At 36.4% G+C, this 22978-nt stretch overlaps 1 protein-coding gene across 4 annotated transcripts in view; it reads right to left on the bottom strand.

Moving 5' to 3' along the window:
* PLXNB2 (plexin B2) overlaps positions 1 to 22978 on the bottom strand; it is a 362925-nt gene that overhangs the window by 99954 nt on the left and 239993 nt on the right. For all 4 annotated transcript variants that reach the window (XM_081958620.1, XM_081958621.1, XM_081958619.1 and 1 more), the window contains 7 exons: positions 21011 to 22127; positions 20121 to 20303; positions 16423 to 16545; positions 13697 to 13797; positions 6869 to 6995; positions 3418 to 3568; positions 111 to 222 (listed from right to left, as the gene is read on the bottom strand). In XM_081958620.1, coding sequence (XP_081814746.1) covers positions 111 to 222; positions 3418 to 3568; positions 6869 to 6995; positions 13697 to 13797; positions 16423 to 16545; positions 20121 to 20303; positions 21011 to 22127 — 1914 coding nt within the window. The remainder of the gene's footprint in view (positions 1 to 110; positions 223 to 3417; positions 3569 to 6868; positions 6996 to 13696; positions 13798 to 16422; positions 16546 to 20120; positions 20304 to 21010; positions 22128 to 22978) is intronic.

Raw genomic sequence — 22978 nt, 5'->3', positions numbered from 1 at the left:
CTTCTTCTTTGAACAAGACAGTGAAATCAAAGGCATTAATTATTATAATATTTGAGTGCAAATAGCATGGGAAAGGAAACTATAATGAAGTTCAGCAGCCAAATACTTACGGCTCATTTTCAATGCGATTTATAGCTTCTCCACAGTCATAAAAAGGGTATGTGCCCGATGCAAAAAATATATTATCTCCAAAAGTTAGGTTTACCAGAACCAGGACAAAATCTACAAAAAGAAAAACACCACACACCAACACCCACATTAATTTGACTGAAGATGCTTTATAATTTACATAGCTTGGTTCAATTTATGGTCCAACAATATAACCTATTGAAGCATTTATTGAACTTGTGAGGTTAGGACGTGAATCTTTGGCTCTTTCTTAACAACATATAAAATCAAACCTGATGACAATAGTTATGTTAAAATAATTTAGAATCCTAAGCTTTAACAATGCACAAATGCTTCCCCCCAAAAAAGTGGTAAACTTCCTATTATTGAAAAATGCAGTCAGATAAAAGCAAAAGGAGAATAGCAATAACAATAGCACTTAGATTTATAAACCACTTCATAGTGCTTTACCATACTCTGAGCTGTTTATAATGTCAGCATATTGCCCCCAATAATTTAGGTCCTTACTCTATCAACCTCAGAAGAATGCTGAGTCAACCTTTAGCCCTGTGGGGATGCAACTCTAAACTGTGGGCAGAGTTAGTCTGCAATAGTCTGCACCACCAGAGAAACACCAGAGATAGATAGCAAAATGTATGAATAAATCTATTAATGAAAATATCTTTGTTGTTAGATTCTTAATTGTGTTAATAATTCAAAAATGATTACTCAGAAGTGCTTTGGACCTTGTGTGAGTATAGCACCTGTTTGCTCTTTATTAAAAAGCATGCTAATTTATTTCAGATTTCTATACAAGCCTGTGAAAAATCAGTGTGACTTTTAAAAAATCAGAATCATTTTATCAAGTTTACATGGAAACCTGAAGAAATTTAGGACGCTTTTAAAGAATAGCAAAATACTTTTCTCATATTTAAATTTATGTTGAAGATACATGGATTCAAAAATAAATGCATACATACACACAAAGATTGTATACGGAAAGTATATATTGCCCAAGTCATTTATGAATAAAACATGCTTCTCAAATAGCAAATACGTTCTGAAAATAGTAATTTAAGACTAGAATTTTGGAAAAACACCAATATATTGCACATATTTCCTCTATTAATACATTACTAATCTGAATTATTACAGAATTAAGAATGAATATGTATAGAAATTGAGGCTTTCTCAATGAGACTTCTAGCTCTTCCTCTTATGGAAATCATTAAATCCTCTGACAAGCTATTTCACAAGCTATTGAGCAACTTCAAACTCTGCTTTCAGCTTGTGGAAAGAGTGGTGACAGCTTAGATTTAAGCTCACTTCATGAAAAATTCCAGTGAAAATTGTTGGATGTTTTTCACTTTAGGCCATACTTTCAGAGGTCAACTGGAAACTGAATATATATTTTAAAGACGTCAGTTAATTCAGAGCTGTCGCTTTCAAAACATATTTATCATTTGCAGTGATCAAATCTTCTCAGGAGAATGTGACTAGAAGCATTTCTTACATTCCCCAGGAAATCACTAATTCTTACATTCCCCCCAGGAAACCACTTGCAACAATTTGCAAGAAATGGCTTTATATAAGAAGGCATGCACTATTAACTTGCTAGAAAAATGTGCAAACAGAAATTCTCTTATGTTCAATATTTATGAAGCAGTCACTGTCAGATCTCCCAAAGTATAGTCTACAGTGAAAAATAACCCAAGATATATTTTTCTTTGGGAGAAATAGTGCAAAGGACATTCTTGTTTTATCCTGGAAATTATGACAGACATTTATATATCATTCTACCACCCAAGATAGAAATGGCATCTAGATCAACTATTAACTTTGGCTTTAGTCAACCAATGGTTTTGCCATATGATATAGCTTTTAAGGCAACTTTTTCAGCCTGATGCCCTGGATAGACACTGGAATGCAAATTTGAGAAGATCAGATAGTATAATCTTTGGGATTTGCTATTTGTGAATTTATAAACTGCCCCAATCAACTAGGATTCTGGGCAGAAGATAACACAATCAGTATATCCAGAACAAAATAGGAAGTTTAACTGAATAAATTAACAATAAAATGTAAATACAAAGTAATGACCATGACAAACTAGGGGCTAAATGCCCATTAAAAGTTTGAACTTGTATTCTAAATAAAAGGATGGAGGACATCATCCTCACTTTTGGGTATTTCAAATAATAGTTGGCACCACTGAGAAAGACTAGCATCTGATCCACAGCCTATGGCACATTGGTTAGAATGCAGTACTGCATGTTACTTCTGCTGCCTGCAGGCTGCCTGCAATTTGGCAATTCGAATCTCACTGGCTCAAGGTTGACTCAGACTTCTATCCTTTCAAGATTGATAAAATGAGAACCCAGGCTGCTGGAGGCAATATGCTGACTCTATAAACCGCCTAGAGAGGGCTGTAAAGCACTGTGAAGCAGTATATAAGTCTAAGTGCTATTGTTATGAACTGCATGGAATAGGGACAGCAGTCCTGTTTGCAAGATGAATTGAATCGATAGATTCTAACTTGACATATCATTGTCTGATATAATCCAATGCTTTAAAAATGGATGGATAACACTTAGAAAATTCATCCAGCTGTATTTATATTCTGATGTCTTATCAGGAGTCTTGTCAATGAAATTTTGAACCAGACAGTTTAAAAATCATCTCCAAGGGTATCCTGACATAGAGAGTATTATAGTAACCTTACTATGTGGTGAACTGAACATGAGTCACCGTTGCCAGGGCATCTTTTTTTCAAGGTAAGAGACACAACCAGTGCAGTAGCTGAAACTGAACAAATGTCTCCCTAGCCCTGGTTTACACTTGCTATTTCAGCAAGAATCATGAGTCCTGAAAGATCTTCAGGTTATGCATCCTCTGGGAGGAGACTACCCTATCAAGAGTAACTACTATATTGATGTTTTTTTTTAAAATACCCTGATGTTTACTGGCAACGAACAACTCAATTGTAGCAGGCTTAATGAATTCCAATTTCAAATGAAATGGAATGCCTATTGAGAAGTTCATCCTTCACCTTTTAGCTTTTTTGTAATACTTAATGTATGCATAAGGGAGGAAAATATGCCTGGAATGCATGAAACAGAATTAACAGACAAGTTGCTATTAATATTTCTAAGAAGAAAAAAATGTTAAAGATACCATTCTTAGGCTAATGCCAGGAAAAATGAATCAACGAAAAACCCACACAACATTTGTAGTTTCAAGCAGCTGTTAAAATAGGTTCTTCAAACTTTGGATTTGAGCTTTAAACATGGGGCTTAGCTGTATCTTTACCTTGGCCTTTGGTTGCTGGAGGAATTTGAGTTGGAGGTTGGCAGATAACAGCATCCCCTTGTTTCTCTGCCTGCTGCCTCGTTTCACCAAACTGACACCAAAGATGGTCATCTTCATTTAAGTCTGGCAAAGGGCTTATAGTAAATTCTACCTGGAATTGTAAGAACCAACAATACTTAGAAATGATACAGATTCTAGCAAAGCAACAAAGAAGTGCAGCAGTAAAACTCTGTACAAAAACGTTGCAAAACTGATCAATGCATAAAGTTAATGCGACAATAGTGGCATTTTAATGGATTACTCATAACTGTATTAATTTTGGAAAGCAACCACATGTTTTACATACAAAAGCTTAAAAGATTCAATACTTGACACTGAACAAATTTTGAAAAGTTTGGGCAAAGATCTCAGTAGAGGACCCCTTGCTAGTTGAAGTAGATATTGTTGAAATCACAGCTAGACAATTATGGCTCTCTTAATGTTACTGGATTCCAGTTAGTATCACACAGACCAATGGATGGTAGGAACACTTCCAATAACTTTATAGACCAACCATCTGTTGCTATCTAAGGCATCTTAGGTATTCAAGGTATCTTCATATATTTGATTAGCTATTTCCAAGAATAGTTCAGCAAGGATTCATAACCTGACTTTCAAATGACACCTTATGTTAGATACAGAGTTATTTCAAGAAGCCCAATGTACTGATAAATTTTGCCCTTTTTATATTGGAATGTTTTTTCTAATTTTAAGAATAATATTTTTTGATGATATTATGGAAACCAGATCAAACTATTAATAGATTTTACTCATTCTCTCTTGTGTAGTCTGTAGGAATGAGAGGTAAGGCTTACGTACAGGCATGCGTAGAAACTACCATGACCTCAGTGGCTGTTTATCTTGGAAACCTACAAGCTCACCTAATTAGCAGAACCAGATGCTGGAATAAGAAAAAGGTGATGCATAGTCTCTTATCTTTAGCTCATTAATTCACCAGAGCAAAGGCATGAGGTAACCTTGGCCTGAATAGTATTCTTGATTCACTAGGGAAGATTTGGGGGAGTGAACCTGTTATAGCAATGCGTTGTTGCTCTGTGCTTTGCTTGTAAAAACTTTATAAAAGCCAAATAAACTCTGCGAAAGACAGACAGATATTTTGGACACAAACTGCTTGATGGATTTCTGAAACCTACAGTAGTCATCATATTTCCATAATACAGTCTGCTGTCATGTACTTTGAGATAAACCTTTGGAACTTCCTCATTCTTGTTGTAATAAGAACAACTGGGTGGTCCCAGCAGAACATAATTTGAATCAGTTCTGCATGAATTTCCACTCTTTCTTTTTAAATTTCTAGATGGAATTCTCTTTGTAACTTGCAAAGGTGCTTTGTCCCCTAAAAACCCGCCTTGCATATTTTTGAAATAAGACGTAAGCCATTGTTTTCATGCTTTTATGTCTCTACAGAATACAACAACCCTTTTGTTGAATTCTCACTTCAGCCTAAATGTAGCATCTATTCAGCAGAGAAGTTGTTTAAACTTTTCCAGCACAATTAAAGCATGCTGTCCACAGAACAGCATAAGCCAGAACACACAGCGGGAGTTGCAAGTCAGGCTGGAAATAATCAAGGAACTTATTCTGAAAGGACAACAAAGACAAACTTCCCAACAAATAGAGCCGACACAACATTTTGTTTGGTGAAGGACAAAAATGAGATGTTTCCTGAGGAAGAGTGATGCCTTGTTGATTTGCAAGCACTTCAGAATGAGCACCCCAATATTTAATTATTCCTACAACCTTAAGAAATCAATATCCTCAAAAAAAAGGTGAAAAAAGAATGGAATGGGTCAAGAAGTTCATTGATTTGATTAGCTCCCTAAGAAACACTGCTGACGTTGTCTCCCAACAAGTTAGACTTCACAGTTCCATTCTGTTTTGCCATCACCTTTAACTGCTGTGTGTTTTAAGTAATTGTGTGGCCTATTTTCCTAAGTGAGAGAGTTTTGCCTTTAGGAATCAGAACATTGAAAAAAACGAGCCATGGGAACAGATAAATGTAACTATACAGTCAGGGAATGAGCGAGAGATGAAAAGATGCTTTCTTTTTGTACTATAATTAATCATAATATAATATTTCTTCTATTCATTGTAACCCTTTCCCCTCCAAGTATAATATTTTTGCCTGGAAAGGAATGGGAATATCCTATCTTTCTAAACAAAATAAATTCATGACTTAGGATTTTTTCTGCTTTATAGTATTGATGGTCTCAGCAAGATACCTTGCTTATTGAAGCCGAGTCTTCAATTGCTAACCCACCACAACATGCTTCTGTATCCTTCTTATAAATACCTAATTGCAAAGGACTCCCAAATTGTAGTTTACCATTTGAACAATGGAGTTATCTAACAGGAAATCTCTTGATCATTCTGTGCAAAATGCACAGTTACTAAAGATATGTCAACAACAGATGTTTCTGTCTCTTGGATATACCAGAAATAGCCAGTAAATCTAATTCTATATTATATCGCCCAAGAAGGATCTTCTTTAGTACTTAATACTGGGTTTTTCCCTTTCAAAGTTTTAGGTTTACAGGGTTATTATTATAATGGCTGAGGTTCTCATAATATTTTTGACTTGTTATAGTTTAAGCTCTGATTGGAAGGCTCGCCTGCAAAATTGGCATGCCTCTTTTCTCAGATATTACGGGAGTGTTTCTCAACCTTGGGAACTTTATTTTTTTTTAATTTTTCAATTTTATTAACAAACATGTAAAATACACAGACAGAAAACTTAGACGTACAACACATTTATACAATGCAATACAAACAGGAAATGAAATTGGCCTGTAGTTTTGAATTTCTTGTAGGCTGGAACCTTGGGAACTTTAAAGCATGTGGATTTCAACTCTCAGTATTCATCAGCTTGCAAGATTAGCTAGGTGTTGACGTCCATGCATCTTAAAGATCTCAAGGTTGATTAACACTATATTAAAAGTATAGTAAGAGTAATAGAGAAGCCATAGAATATAGTCTCACTCAATTTACTTGTATGGAACCATGCAAGTAGATATCTAAGTAGATATTATGAAACTATGGTATTTTCAAAACTTGGAATCTTTAAGTGAAACTACCTCCGTGCCTCTCACAACTCAAAATATAGTTCTATAGATGTCTGTTTAAACTGTCAATTTCTTGGGTACAGGCAAATGTCACTTTTTGCATCCAGATGTTTTGAAAAGAAAAAATAGAAATTCAAGATTTCTATAAATTTCTATAAAACTAGAATTTTCTCAGAAATAAATATAAGAATACACCACATTAAACAAGCACAAAGAAAAACGGTAATTAAAATAATCTAAGCTGAATTTATGTATGACCATGCAACAATTATTTCCCAACCACCTAAACATTTTTTTCCATATTTATGATGAATTCATTGCACATTTACCTTGCTCGGAACTTTCCGGCTCATATTTTGAGGGTTAGCACTTGTAATACTCAAACAATCACCATTAGGACTCCAAAGCCAATTATTTTCCCTAGCTGATCTTCCACAGTCCTTTTTCCTTGTGCATCTGGAATAAATAATAACGCCTAATGTTATCCAAAGTAATTAAAAATTTTAACTCAGCACTCAGTCAAAATGAAATGACATTCAAACCTATGCAAATTGATAAATGACAGATGGCACACATTAAATGTTTAAATATTTCATTTTTCTTTTCTTTCAGTTTACTTATTGTTCTTTATGACAAGATAATTACCTATGAGCATTTAAAATGACAACAATAAGTGTACAAATAATTATCTTAAATACAATTTACTGTACAGTACTGGAAAATCTAATCTAATATTCAAGAAACATATAATGGAAAAGTAGCTTTACTTTTAAGAAGCTAAACTGCTTATGAAGTATATAAATCTGGACTGTTTTGATTATTCTTTAGCACTTTTGAAATTTGTCATCGGTTCTTTATTTTTAGCCTGAGGCTTAGCTCCGTAGGCTCTTACTGTGCCAGAGAGAAAAGCAAACATTTCTGGCTTTGGAATTTGTTATTTTTCATTGCTGGAGGGAATATGAATTTAACAAAGTTCTTGAGATATGATCTACTTTCAGGTTTTGTCAATAATTTTAAGGAATAGAATAGCACTGCAAACTCCAAATAGAGCTAAGTGCAGGAGAGCCCATCTAAATTTACTGTGACTTTGGGGGGCTGAATATTTTATTGCCTCATACGCATGAAATGTAAATAAAAATAAAAATACAATGAAACAATCAAATGCGATCTACAGGAATAGATTCCATTAATACAAATATTTTGAGATGGATAGCAAATCAGCAGCTGTGGCAGACCTAAATTTCATGAGCAGACACAGGGAAGCTAGACAACTGAAAATATTATGAGAGATTGTAAGTACCTAATTATCAACAAGTCTAAACCCACACCGAATGGCACACTTGGCAAAAACTTTTTATTTGCAGCTCAGTGTGAGTGATCATGAAAGTTACCTCTCCTGAATTGCAAATGCTAATTGAATTGTTTTGTGTATTTTTCTAACCTATTTAGTATGCTCTATTTCTTGCATATTAAAAAATATCACATTCTTAATACACGACATCAAGAATATTTTTAATTAAGTAGCAAAGTAGAATAGAAACAGAACTGTCTTACTTCAAATTTGTGGGCAGAGTCACAAATTGTTATGAGAAATTTTCCTGAACTACAGAAAACTTTATTTGGCCTATATCTTTGGGAAAAGCTAACACTGATGAATAAGTTCAGTAATGCCTACTCAGATCAACAATGGTTTTCTAGAGCTTCCTCCAAGATTTTCTGCCAATCCCATGTGGCGATCAAACCAGTGGGCCTTCTCTTTGAACTGTTTGGATTGGTTTTTAACAGTTGTAATTGTTCATTTGTAACTATTTTCTGTTTTCTATTTTAAAGTCTGTAAGCTGCCCAGAGTCACATATGAGAGATGGGTGAGTACAATGCAATGGTGTGTGGGAAATAAGCCACAAAACGCTGCCTAGGGAATGATCAGATAAGAGACAACTGGTCTGCAGCTGGATAGTGGGTAGAGCAAGAGATTCAGAAGCGTCCCTCTGTAATTTTGTAAAGAAGGCAGGAGGAGATCTGTACCTTCAGAGTTGTTAATGTAACTTTACAATGAAGTAGAATTAGCAGATTTGGTAATGTTTCCTGTCTGGTCTACTTAGTAAAGCTAGCATATAAAATGAATGAATGAATGCATTTAATAATCTGCATCGTACTGTTAAATGGTAGGAATCTGACATATGTAATCTGGGATTATGTAAATATGACACTAAAATAAAATATTGGCAGCGTACAATAGCTGACTTCACGTAATTAAGACATTATCACTACTGACACTTAAGACTAATGAGTATTTACCACATACTGTGTTGCACCAAAGTGCTGTTATAACTGGCAAATGAAATCCCCAGTTTGAGCTCTAGGCTCCAGGATAGGAAATCTGTAATATGCCACAATATTCCTCAATATTTTTTTTTAAAAAGGTAAGCGTGTCTCTATTCCATTATTTTTAGTTCATATTTAACTGTTAACATTTGTATTTTATGCTTTTTCTAAGTGTCCAGCATAAGTTGCATCCATTTTTCCCTCCTTATTAGAGAGGTCTTTGCTTTAAGATTTTTTTTTATTTAGGCTTACCAAGTGAATGTCATAACTGAAATTATTGGTCCAAGATTTGAATTATGACGTGGACAATGTTGGTGAGTGCTGGGAGTTATAGTTCAGCTGGAATACTACAAGTTTTCTATGTAGCATATTAACTATACTAGGAGTCTCCAATCTTGGCAACTTTAAGACTTGTGGACTTCAACTCCCAGAGTTCCTCAGCCAGCAGAGTTGGGAGTTGAAGTCCACAAATCTTAAAGTTGCCAAGGTTGGAAAACCCTGAACTATAACATCGTAACCAAAATAAAAGAATCCAATGCTACAAGAAATACATTTTATGTTCACTGTGTTCTGCTTTAAGGTTCTAACTTCTAGTATATTCTTGAAACATCACTGAGCAAATGATGTTGATCTTTTTAATGTGGTTCTTTTTAATTTTGTCTTAAATCTTTCCTCAAGGCCAGTGATACCCTCTTCTTTGATAGTTGTTGGTGCCACTCACAGATTTGACTTGGTTTTACTACATGTATCAAACCATACATTTTCCTGCATAGATCTTTTGATACCTCAAAATAATGAGAGAAAAGGTCATCACCAGAAGCCAAAAGAAAAGTTACTTTTCCAGGAAATGTGATTATTTTATTCATATTTTATGAGTGGCAATGACCAAATATTTCAGACCATATGCACTGGCACTGCACTACTGAAAGTTTTTCGATAATTTTGCTGAAATCTTCTATATATTTAGAGGGGAAGCAGGATCCCCCAAACCTAGCTCTTCCTATAATTAAGTAAACTGTGTGCCAAATTTATGAACTTCATATCACAAAATCCCACTTGGTTCTGCTATGGGGTTAATTAACTTGTACTTAGAAACAGAATTTAGACCCATACCTCCTTCTGTTACTGATTAAAAATAAGCCTAGAGACATTCAAAAATTTTGGTTCAGCAAATTTTAAGCATACTTCTGAAATATCATTTAATTACTATGCTTGATCGTCAATCAAGTGATGAATAGATTGTACAGTAACTGGTAGAATTAATAGTAGTATCAGTAGATGATGATGATGATGATGATGATGATGATGATGATAATAATAATAATAATAGAAGAGAAGAATAATAAGAAGTAATTGAGAAGCGAGCTGAAAATTGGAAAAGCAAAGCTATGCATGGCCAATACTTGAAAGGTATTGAACGCAAAGCTGACCCAAAACTAACTTGGAACTGGTTAAGATCAGAAGTACTGAAAAAAGAAACAGAAGGCTTTATTTTGGCAGCTCAAGAACAAGCTTTAGTCACAAACTGCATGAAGGCAAAAATTCAACATGTTACCACCGACAGCAAATGTCGCCTCTGTAATGAGAAAGATGAAACAGTCAACCACTTGATCAGCGGGTGTAACAAAATTTCACAAACTGACTACCTACAATGCCATGACCATGTTGCTAAGATTATTCACTGGAAATTGTGCCAAAAGTTTGGATTTGAGTACAGCAAAAACCACTGGGACCATCAGATTGAGAAGGTTTTAGAGAATGAGAAAGTCAAGATCTTGTGGGACTTCAGAATCCAGACTGACAGGCACTTGGCCTACAACACACCTGACATAACAATAATTAAAAAGAAAAAAGTATGGTTCATACTTTTGCAATACCTGGTGATGCACCAATTGAAGATAAACAGCAAGAAAAAAATCACAAAATATCGGGACTTGCAAATTGAGGTTGAGCAACTGTGGAAAAAGAAATCATGTGTTGTCCCAATTGTAATTGGTGCCCTTGGACCAATACCTAAAGGGCTACCTTGCTATTTGAAAATTCTAAATTTACCTGACTTGAACATTCTGACTCTACAAAAAACCACCCTACTTGGACCAACTTATATCCTCCGACGTTACCTTAACAGTTCCTAGGTCCTTGGTTAGGACTCGAGCTGTTGAGCTACCAACCAGCCCCAAAGGCTGTGAATCTTACCAAAGATTATCATCATCATCATCATCATCATCATCATCATCATCATCATCGAAGAGGGTTGGGGTCAGGGTGGCAACCTGGCCCCATAAAAACACACCAACCCATACAATATGGTGAAAGAAACGACTAAAAATTTTATACCGCATCGGTCGTCGCACAGGTTAACAAAGAGAAACAATAAAAAGACAGGCAATTCCATATAATACCTTTACATTGTAAATATCAATACTGGTAAAAAGGGGGAAAGATACAGACTGGAAAGGTAATGTATATAAAATGAAAACTTATTCAAATTGGAAATAAAATCTTGCTTAAAGTTTTCCTAAAAACTCTCCACTCACATTTGTAAATTTAAATAACCTGTATATGCATATACAGGTTGTGTTTGTACATTTTGTGCTTTTAACAATATCTACTGGGATTTATTGTTTGTGATATGTTGAGATCCTCTCCCTAAAACAGCTCTGGTATTATGGCCAGCGATAGTATTCTGCCAGTTTGGACCAGTTCGTCAGAACCAGTAGCGGAAATCATGGGTAGCCCCACCCACCCACCCCATTTAGGCACTTTTTAAAGCCAAAGCGCATGCACAGATGTGCACACGCTCACATTTGCGAACCGGTAGAGAAGGTAAGTGAATACCATCCCTGATTATGGCACAGGTTTTTCAAGAAGTAAGATTTAATCTTATGCATCTCCAACTAGCCCAGAAGAGATCTATCTGAAATCACAGAGAGTGTGTAGACAGCTAAAATAGTTCACTTTTTAATTATGTTGTATGCTGTATGCTGCACAAATTTAAACAAGATAAATGGTACTGAATTTCCAGTGGGCAGTTGATATATAAATCTAAGAAAGCATAAACATAAAACCGAAACTAATGTGCTAAGAATAACTTTTCTAATCAATTTGGCTTATATTTCTGGTAAATTATTAGTTAGTTTCTAGTTCCTTCAGAAAACACTGTGTGTTTGAAAACACTGTGGCTATATCTCACTTCCTTTTCATCTTTATTAATTTTAAGGTAATGTTTAAAGATATTTAAGGGCTTTAAGGGCTCCAAGATCACTGCAGATGGGGACTACAGCCAAGAAAGTAAAAGACGCTTGCTCCTGGGGAGGAAAGCTATGGCAAATCTAGACAGCATACTAAACAGGAAAGACATTACCCTGCCAACAAAAGTGTGTATAGTCAAGGCTATGATTTTTCTAGTTGCAATGTACTGTGTACTGTTTCACAATGGCTGTGAAAGATGGACCATAAGAAAGACTGAGCACCAAAGAATTGAGGCCTTTGAACTATGACGCTGGAGAAGACTCCTGCGAGTCCCTTGGACTGCAAGGCGATCAAACTTGTCAGTCCTGCAGGAGATCAACCCTGACTGCTCTTTAGAAGGCCAGATCCTGAAGATGAAACTCAAATACTTTGGCCACCTAATGAGAAAGAAGGACTCACTGGAAAGATTGAGGGCAAAAGAAGAAAGGGACGACAGAGAATGTGGTCACTGGATGGAGTCACTGAAGCAGTCGGCGTGAGCTTAAATGGACTCCAGGGGATGGTAGAGGATGGGTTGGACATGACTTCACAACTAACAACAACAAATGTTTTAATACTTATTGTTTTAATATTTTATTTTGTTGCTTTTGTTGACTGTAAGCTATCTAGAGCAGTGGTTCCCAACCTTTTTTTGGCCATGCCCCACCTAAGCATCTCTAAAATCCTGATGCCCCCCCCACCCCCAGTGACATATAATTCTTCCTTTACTCAAAAAGTGAACTCTACTCACATGGAGGAAGCCTAAAAGGCCATTAACTTTGTTTAAACAAGGTTCAAATTGCCCCATTGAAAATCAAACTGCCCCCCCCTATGGGAATCACTGGTCTAGAGCTACATCTAGGTGAGATTGCATATTATGTAAATTTAATAAATAATTAATAAATATGTATCGATGCTTAAATGGGCAAATTAAAAACCCGCAAGAATTCTGTGGTTGTCATTAACTCAGTTTTGCAATGTCTACGTTTCAGGTGAACCAAATTGTAATTTTGACTAATGTAAACTGTCACCATTAAGGAACTGCCAAGTGTGAAAGGATTTGGAAACCTGGCATCCACCACATTGCAGACATAATCCTGGATAAGTCTCTGTCATTGCATGCTGAACATCACAAATTCTAGTTTATCCTTCAGTAGCAAAAAAAAATTTTTTTTTAGAAAACAATTCATACATGAAAAACCTTTTAGCTAGAAACATAGACAAAAGAAAGCAAAATTTGGCATAGTGTTTATCCCTTCTGCCTCTAATGATTTATAAGCATAATTTTTGGAGCTATATTAACGACCGTTTAGGGTTAAAACACCAGAATAAGACTATCACTAGATAAATACTAAATGTTCACCAGCTGTGGCTTGGCAACTATCATTTTCATGCAAATTATATTCAAACTATACAAGAAAAAATGTAAATTGGTTTCCACCCTGCTGCTCATTATATGTTTATATTGTGATAATTTGTGATGAAGATTTTTCAGTTCTCATACAAATGCTTGGAAGAAATTAGTCAATGTCCTGGTCTTGTGAAAAGAATTAACTTGCATACTAAGATATCTCTCTCTTAGCTGCTGCTACAACACTTACTTTCCTTCTGTTACACACCAGCCACAGTAAGGATCCCGTGCTTGGATGCAAAGGTTACAGGTGGAGTAACTAACACAGTCTTGGACAGGCAAACGAAATACCTAGAAAAGAAACCAATAAGAATATCACAGTAACTTTGAAAAAAAAAGCATGAAAAATGATGTTTGCACACAAATGGTATTCCAACAAGGCATTTTGTACTCTTAGCTTATCCACAATTTGTCTTGCATTTTTCTTGAATAATTTAACAAACAAATCTCAGGAACAAACATTCTCCGATACTATTCTAACCCCTGAAGATCATGTATCTTCTGAGCTATCCAATCCAATGAAAGTCCAATGATGGATTGGTTTATACCCACTTAACAACACATTTGTATGATGTAGTATTATGCTGAAAACTACTGCAAAGTTTTTTTCCCCTTTTGAAACAATTCTCACTCAATCTGATCTGTGATAAACTACTTTTGAACCAGGGATTCCATTTAGTTTTAATAACTCCTAGCTAGCAATAAACACTCATCCCTTCCTCATCCTCTGCCCACTGAGCTGCGATATTAGCACAGTAAGTACCACAATTTTATCCTTTAGAATGCATAATTGAGAGCTGGGGGGAGGGGAAGCAAGCACTCTCTTGGAACTAGGAGTGCAGGATTATAGGGTACTCCTTCATGTCATGGCAATGATCACTTCTTCCTGTGGAAATGTCAGTACAAGTATGTTGCAGATTGCATTTCATTGGATGCTTATACAACCACAAGGCAGCTGAAATTAATAGTACCACCCCACCCCTCCCTTCAAGCCTCAAAATGCCGCTCAGAGTTTTTAAAAACTCTCATTGTTCGTGTAAAATTTTAATGGTCTTTGAGTTCTTCCCCTTTATTTCTTACTTCCAAATTTTCATTAATCAAATTGTTTTCACAAAGTGCCTTAGACACTTGGGATCCTTTGTCCTCAGCCCTCATTAAAAAAAAGTTTAGAACTTTGTAAATAATTACAACGTACAGTTGTTTATGGGAGTTCTCATGATAATTAGTGAGGGATACAAGGCTTAACATTTTTGAACCTCACTTCAAATTTGGCTGGGAGGTGAGTGAAGGCTTTTCCCAACACTCAGTCATGATGAGAAATGAATATTATGGTCTATATACATCCTTATTAAAGACACCACTCTGGGAGTCTAATAGGATTTATTTCAAGTCAATGTGTTAAGAATTAGAATGTCATATTTCATAACTGTTAGTCGTATTAAGTTCCTGCAATATCTTCCTTCAAGCAATTTAATTTAAAAAGGGATGGCTCTTAAGCCATATGACAAAAGCACTCATTTTAAAATTCGAGCACTTTCAAAGCAAATCATTAAGAAATTTATAATGCAATACAAATTATATATGATTTCAAAAGTTCAGTATAGATTTTTCCACTGTAAATTTTGCCAATCGTACCTATTTCACAAACAAACTTCTGCTGATTATCCTTAACAGTATTTTTAAGAAGTAGGAGGAGGCAGGAAATCTGAGCCATCAAGTGAACAGTAATAATAACTAGTGTGAGTTGTTTTTAATTTAGAAGACTGCATTTAAGAGCAACCACATCTGGTTAAATAACATGATAAACAAAAACATAAGAGATTGTGGGAATTGATGGTGTGGGTATTCTCCGATTACTACATGAAAATTGGAATAGCGTACGAGAAGAATAAAAGTTTGATTCAAGCTTCTAGCAGCTCCATGGTTTCCATAATATTAACAGAATGATGTAAAGGTTCCCCTTGCACATATGGGCTAGTCGTTCCTGACTCTAGGGGGCGGTGCTCATCTCCATTTCAAAGCCGAAGAGCCAGCGCTGCCCGAAGACGTCTCCATGGTCATGTGGCTGGCATGACTAAATGCTGAAGGTACACGGAACGCTGTTACCTTCCCACCAAAGATGGTTCCTATTTTTTCTACTTGCATTTTTACATGCTAGGTTGGCAGAAGCTGAGACAAGTAATGGGAGCTCACTCCATTACACGGTGCTAGGGATTCGAACTGTCGAACTGCCGACTGAAATGATGTAGCAGGAGCTAAAAAAAAATCTAATGGTTTCTCTATATGATACATACTGGCTTCCTATCTGTATTGTCTATTTTACTGTGTCAAACATTCTGATAGTTCTTAATAATTTTTTTTTGGGGGGGGGGTAGTTTTGCACCAAATATTGCATCATTGTTGTTGCTATCTTAACTCTGCTGCAAGATGCATGTCATCTTCTAATGGTACTTCCCAGCTACAGTTGGACTATAAATCACTACAATTATTGGCAACTGAGCCTTGTGGTCCAGTGGTTTTCATAATGGGTTTGAATTAAGGTCAAACCAAATGTTATGTTAGAAATAGATGCTGTGTGTGTGAATTAAAGGAGGGCTATTAATGTTAGTTGTGGAAACAAAATGTGGAAAAAGCGTTCTCTCTGCGAATATAACAAGCCATATTCCCTCTACTGTAAATTTCTTAATACATTTCCCCAAATATCTGACTTTATTTATTTTATTCAAGAATAAAGAAAACTTAACTTTCTTCTCATGCCAGTAAAGAAGTAAACATGCAATTGCTGTGATTTTCATTTAGCATCACAGTAATTTGTTGATGGCTCATTAAATAGTCCTGGAGATAGGCCCTATGATGCAGAAATACACACTTAACAACACTTTTATGATCTCATTATTGCTACCAAAGATTTTGTACCTTATCTGTAGTCATCACATATAGGTTCTCATGGACAGCATCAAGAAGAAGATCCTTTTTAATAGGCTTGTTTTTTTCAATAAGAACGCTAGCATATTCCTTTGCGGGATTTGACAAAGCTGCCTGAAATGCAGATTAGGTATATTATTTTATCTGTTTCCAGTCAAATTAGAATGATCGTTATTCACTTAAAATGTATTTAAATACAGACCTTTTGTTAGTTAAAATGATCTAATTAAATAATTTTAAGCAATGAGAAAATATGTTTTTATTTAAATAGTATTGATAACTGTAAATGTTTTTATTCCCAGAACAAATGGAAAGTTTGATTTGCCATTTTTGTGATGTATTATGAAGCAATATGGTCCAGGCTTTCAAAGAGCAAGTCAATATATTATCAAAAAACTTTCCAGTGGTTCCATTTTATTTATAGCAGATATCTATTAAAGTGTTAGAACCAGTTTATGGCATGTAATTCTAGAATCGTGATTTAGACTTTGCTTACAGAATAAGAAATATTGTAGATTTAAAGAAACCATGATTGGTTAAGCAAACCTGCTTAAATCCTGATCAGCAGATAAAAATTAAAATCTCTGCTTTGATTCTTATATAAAGACATATCAAGACATGTTGAAAATAAAGTTAAACTTTATTTACGTCTCTCATTCAGCTACAGGGACAGAAGGGAAAGGAAGCTATCTGAGGTCCCAAGTGTTTATTCAAACGCATGCATAACAGAACATTAGTATTTGATTAAAAACTATTTAGTAACTGGATATGGATTTGGGACCAATGTTCCTTTCCTCTTCCCTTATCACCTATGTCTTAATCATTACAAGACAAACTTGTAAGCAAACTAGGATAAACAAATTATTTGCTTGCCAGCCTCAAATGGAAATCAACTCATAATTGTAAAAATGTTTCTGTTTCACTCCAGAAAATAGTTCGTTAAAATCCACTGTAGATATTTTCTGCTGGGTTTTGACCACCACTAAATACTCTGATCCAATGCTTTCCCCATAACAGCTGCTGTAGTCTTTAAGATGCCAGAAAGCTGTTTTTGTTGCAGGAAGCACAGCTACTAAAAATGGAAATAATATTTAAGCATATTTCTAATCCTGGTCAATAGGCCAAACATAATGAACATAAATTAGTTTGCTCATATTGCTGTGCCACTGAACAGATGTCAAGTATCTAAGGGAAGAAAATAAAACGAAAACCTATGATTTAGATCTCATTCACTATTGCATTAGGCCCTGGTTTAACCAGAGTCTATTGAATTAAGCCATGATTAGTCTGCTATATGCACTTCATTAATCCATAAATGAAATGACAACATTGAATTCCTGCCTAGAGTGCAGCCTTCCTATCACCCTCTTCATCATCTTCATGTTAGCCATTGTCTATCCACTGCAGGTTGAAGGCCTCTTCCGTATGTTTCCAACTAATTAGGTCCTGATCTTTCTTTTGCCAATTGGCCCCACAATATCTGCTGATATCATTGATCCATCTTGTTTTAGGTCCCTTTCCTGGATGCTTTTTATCAAGTGGGATCCATTCTATGACTGCTGTGCTCCATTTGCCATCAGCTCTTCTTGCTATGTGTCCCTTTTGTGTCTTCCAAAACATTTTCTAGATTGGTCAAAAGTTATAATGTCTCCCCCTTTTTTAAAAAAAAGTTTCAGTGATATTTTAAGGCTCAATGTTTACTTTAAGTTTTTTAGACGCTTAATATACCTGTCCCAACTCTAAAAATCTTCCTAAATCTTCCTGCCAAAAGTCAAGAGAGACCCTTTTTTTTTAAATCCGAAAAACATAATCAAATATGTTTGGCTAATAAACTAATAGGTCATTGTCTTTTGGGAAAGGTTTTCTTTGAAGGTTGAGTTTGCACTGGTTTTAGACTGAAAACTATATTTCAATTGTAGGTGATCCTCACTTAATGACCATCCATTCAGTGACTGTTTGATATTATGACAGCAGGAAACAAAATGGCTAGTTATGGCTGATCCTGGAAGTTACAGTTGTTACAGTGCCCCATAGTCACGTGATCAAAATTTGGGTACCTAGCAGTCCACTTGCATTTATCAATGCAGCATGCATTTGAATTCCGTCCATCCAGCTATGTTCTCCCATCCCTACCTTTTAGGGATGCCACTGCTGCTTCCCTTCTGTCCCACAACTGCCCCCAGTTGATTGTTGCTGTCTTCTTTCCCCCAAAGATCAACTAGGAATGGTGGATGGTGACAGGCATAATAAAAAGCAGCAGAGTGTTGAGCAGTCAAAAGGGCAGAGCTGTGTGTGTGTGTGTAGATGGCCAGGAAGTTGAAGTGGAGATAACAGCAATATGAGAGGAGGAGCATATAGTTCTTGCCTTTATGTGTGTTGGTGTTCTGACCTAGGCTTCCCAAGATCATGAAACAGACACCTCGTCCCGTTAAAACCTCTTTTATTTAGTTTAAAGGAAATTCCTCTCCAGCAAAGCCCCGGCAAACAGTCTTTCTTGAAATTTCACGACTACAGACCTTTATCAGGCTTAGAGAGTTGCCAGGCAGATATCTTCCAAACACCATGCTGTAGCAGTAATTACTTGGCAAGAAGTCAGGAACAGATCTTCACCCTAAATGAACTGAACTAATTGTCTTCTGAAAACTCCCCTCCCCTTTGGTCCTTTTTATTCCCTATGGGAGGGAATATTCACCGTCCACCTGTGCCTTTCCTTCCAAGTCGACCTTTGTTCCTTAGCTGTTCCCTTCTCCGGGCAACTCTGCGGATGCACACATCAGGAACAGGCTCCAGCTGTTCTTCTGCCCCACTGATACCTGACTCCGAAGGCAGATGATCACTATTGGTTGGCCCTGGCCCCATCTCTGCCTCTGACACACAGCACTCATCAGAGCCTTTCCCAGACTCCAGGACTGGCTCCCCAACCTCCTCACTTGTCTGAGTCTGCTACCAGTTCTGCTGGCTGCTGGTGGGCCACAACAGTGAGTTAACAACCACTTTATGACAGAAACTGGCCCCAAGTAGGATTGTTATGCACAGATTACCTATATTCTTGAATTATGAGTTTATGAACTTTAAACACAGTCTGAATCGGACGGAGGAATTAATTTCTGAGTTATATATCAGTATCATAATCTTTTAAACAACGTACAGATGGTCCTAGACTTATGATCACGATGGAGCCCAAAATTTTGGTTGCTAACTAAGCAAGACTGTTGCAGTGAGCTTCACTCCATTTTACAACCTTTCTTGCCACTGTCAAGGCAGTTGTTAAGTTAGTTACATGGTTGTAAAGTGAACCTGGCTTCATCATTGATTTTGCTTATCAGAGGGTTGCAAAAGGTGATCACTTGACTCCTGGACACAGTAACCATCATAAAAATGAACCAGTTGCAAAGCCCATGTATTTTGATCATGGGAATGGTTGTAAGTGTGAAAAATGGTCATGAGGTTTTTTTCCCCCAGTGCAATTGTAACACTGAATTCAGTCATTAAGTGAATGGTTTTAAGTCGCGAACTATCTGTATTGTCTTCTCAGAATTTATCCTTCAAATGCTTTTGGCTTCATTTCTTTTATTTAAAAGTCAAACAATCACTTGGAATAACTTTAGGTCTATAGCCAATTTATGATGGTCATAATTTTAGTATTCTATCTCACCTAATTTTTAGCATTAAGTTACATAAGAAATTACCTTCAGAATTCTGCCGTCTGATGTTCCAACAAATACTACAGTATTCTCATTCTCCACAGCGAAGGTCACTGCTGTTAAATTTATCCCTTCCTTTTTGAACACAGGTTCTGCAGAAATTCCTTCTTTGCTTCCCAAAGGATACGGTAAATGTTCAGATCCACATGGAAACGTTACACTTGAATTCTAAGAAAGGAAGCATGAATTAGGAATGACAAATTCAAACAAATATTATCCTCTAAACCCTGAAACTAGGGGCGATCTGAAAATTCAAGTGTTTCACAAAAATAGAAAAGCTGCATATTATGACATCTCAGTAAGTTGTGAATAGATCAATAGATTATAAAACTGCATACGTTCAACAATGTTAGCATGTCATCTAGAAAGATTGTTCCCCGTATGCAGGACCTGTAATTTTTACTCAGGTGCTCTAATGCTGCTGATACATTGCCATTAATATAATCAATATTTTTTTTCTCCTATAAAAAATCTATTTGCAGAAGCAACTACTATCCCTTGATACAGAAACCATGAAGGCATAATAATTCAACCAACAGGAAGCACTTTTAAATTGGAATTATTTTATTGAAAGGTATTCATGGACGTGCTTAGGTTTGACGGAACTGTGACTGTTTGAAACCCTTGAATGGCCAGCATAAAAACATAAATGAAATGCAGTTTGAAACAGGGGTCCTTCATATGAAATAGTGATCCAATACTGCCTCAGACAAAAGAAGATTTTATAAATATTATCCAGGTTTATCTCTGGATGGTAAAAAAAAGACACATTTGGGCTTACTAATGATGTTTGAGTCTTGTGGTTTTATCCTATGAATGGGAAACATTAGATGAATGCTCACCTTCTACAGCAACTTAATTGCATTTCAACTCACCTGGTACGACATAGTTTTGCACGGAGCATTTTCTGTTCTGAACGGTTTGTAAAATACATTGTGTGAATCCTTTGTATAACATTTCTCCCTGTTTTCTTCCATTTTTTTGTTGATATCGCTCAAATGATAAACACACATGGCAGACACCAGGGAGTCTTTTTCCATCCTCCTGAAAAGGCCAATGAGCAGCTTGTCCTGGGGTGGGGCCTCAAAAGCTTGCTCTGATGATGCCAGATGAACTGTTGGGTGTTCCCCATGGACAGAAGCATAGATTGCATTGCTTTGATTAAAAGGGCCGGTCTCATCTTTACACTCCAAGTCCATTTCAAAATAGGAATGGTAATGTTCATCTTCTTTGCAGAGTCTCCCAATAAGTGTCCTATTTATAGTGGCCTGCCTCTCATTCTGATTGAAAATAAAATAAACAAATTTATTGTCCTCGAAGATGTAGAGGAACTGCTGTGAGCTTGAGTAAGGGTATGCTGATTTAATAGCAGCAGGATCCGCGTACAATTCAAAAATCTCTCTCCCATCACCATTAAAAAGCTGCCGCGTGCTGATTATGACCCCGTTGTCATTCCCCCCATTGCCCTTCCCCACAAACATCATTCGGCCTTTTTTCAAGGAGGTGATCAGCCCCACAGTGGCTACATTCTCATCATTACTCGCAACAAATGATTTCTCCCCGCTGCCAGTCTCATAGTAAGTCCTGTTGGAAATATTTTCAAGTTCTCTTACGGAGCATATGCCCCTAAATAGACTCCCACAAACGACTATTCTTTTCTCTTGCGTGTCCACCAACAGTAATTTGTTGTAATTGTCTGTCATTTGTTTATCAGAGCATTGGCTTTCTTCAATGGGAGGTGTGCATTTTTTGTTATCCAAATGTGGCCCAGTGATTACTTCTTCTATTGAGGGTTTCAAGTCTCTTGTGAGTTGATGCAGGGCATTTACGGCTCCTAAATAGACTGTCCCTGTATTGTGGTTCACTGCTAGATGACTAAGTTCTGTCTTACTCTGGTACGTGTCCCATTTCTTTGACCGTAATGCACAAGAAATGCAGGAGTAGCTCAGGATGCTCAATATCCAAATCCATAAAGCCATTTCTCTGTGGTACCTGATGAACACAAATTGAAAAAAAAGTTAACATTATGAATTCCTAAAATAAATAAAACACACCTTTGAAAATGAACAAATTGTAAATATTAAAAATACCAAAAATCTAAACTCTAAAGCAGAGGTCCACAACCTTTCTGGTTGGGTGGATTGGCGGCAGTGAGGTGGGGGTGGAGAGGGCAGGGTTTTACACCAGCTGCCGACTGGGGCTTGGGGATCCCACCTGTAAGGCATATCAATGTACTCATCAAAACCTTAATTCAGTCTATGAGTGGCTATTTCATGACATGGTCACAAGATTTGCCACTTTTAAACTACTTAGTCTTAAACAAAACAGCCAAAAGACAAACAGAGGTAGATGCAAGCATTTTGTATTGACTCAGCAGTACCTACATTACAATAACATATTAAAGGTAAAAGTAAATGTTCCCCTCACACATATGTGCTAGTCGTTCCTGACTCTAGGGGGCAGTGCTCATCTCCGTTTCAAAGCCAAAGAGCCAGCGTTGTCCAAAAATGTCTCCAAGGTCATGTGACCGACATGACGAAATGCTGAAGGCGCATAGAACGCTGTTACCTTCCCACCAAAGGTGGTTCATATTTTTCTACTTGCATTTTTACATGCTTTCAAACTGCTAGGTTAGCAGAAGCTGGGACAAGTAACGGGAACTCACTCAGTTACACAGCACTAGGAATTCAAACCACCCAACTGCCAACCTTTCTGATCGACAAGCTCAGCATCTTAGCCACTAAGCCACTACCTCTGTTTGTCTTTTGGCTGTATTGTTTAAATTATTAAAAGGGACTAATTGTTTTAAATTACTTAGACTTACTTTTAGATTATCTTACCCA

This window comes from Natrix helvetica, assembly GCF_964273705.1.
Source record: "Natrix helvetica genome assembly, chromosome: 6".
Taxonomy (NCBI): Eukaryota; Metazoa; Chordata; class Lepidosauria; order Squamata; family Natricidae; genus Natrix; species Natrix helvetica.
This window is presented reverse-complemented; position numbering and strand designations above follow the sequence as displayed.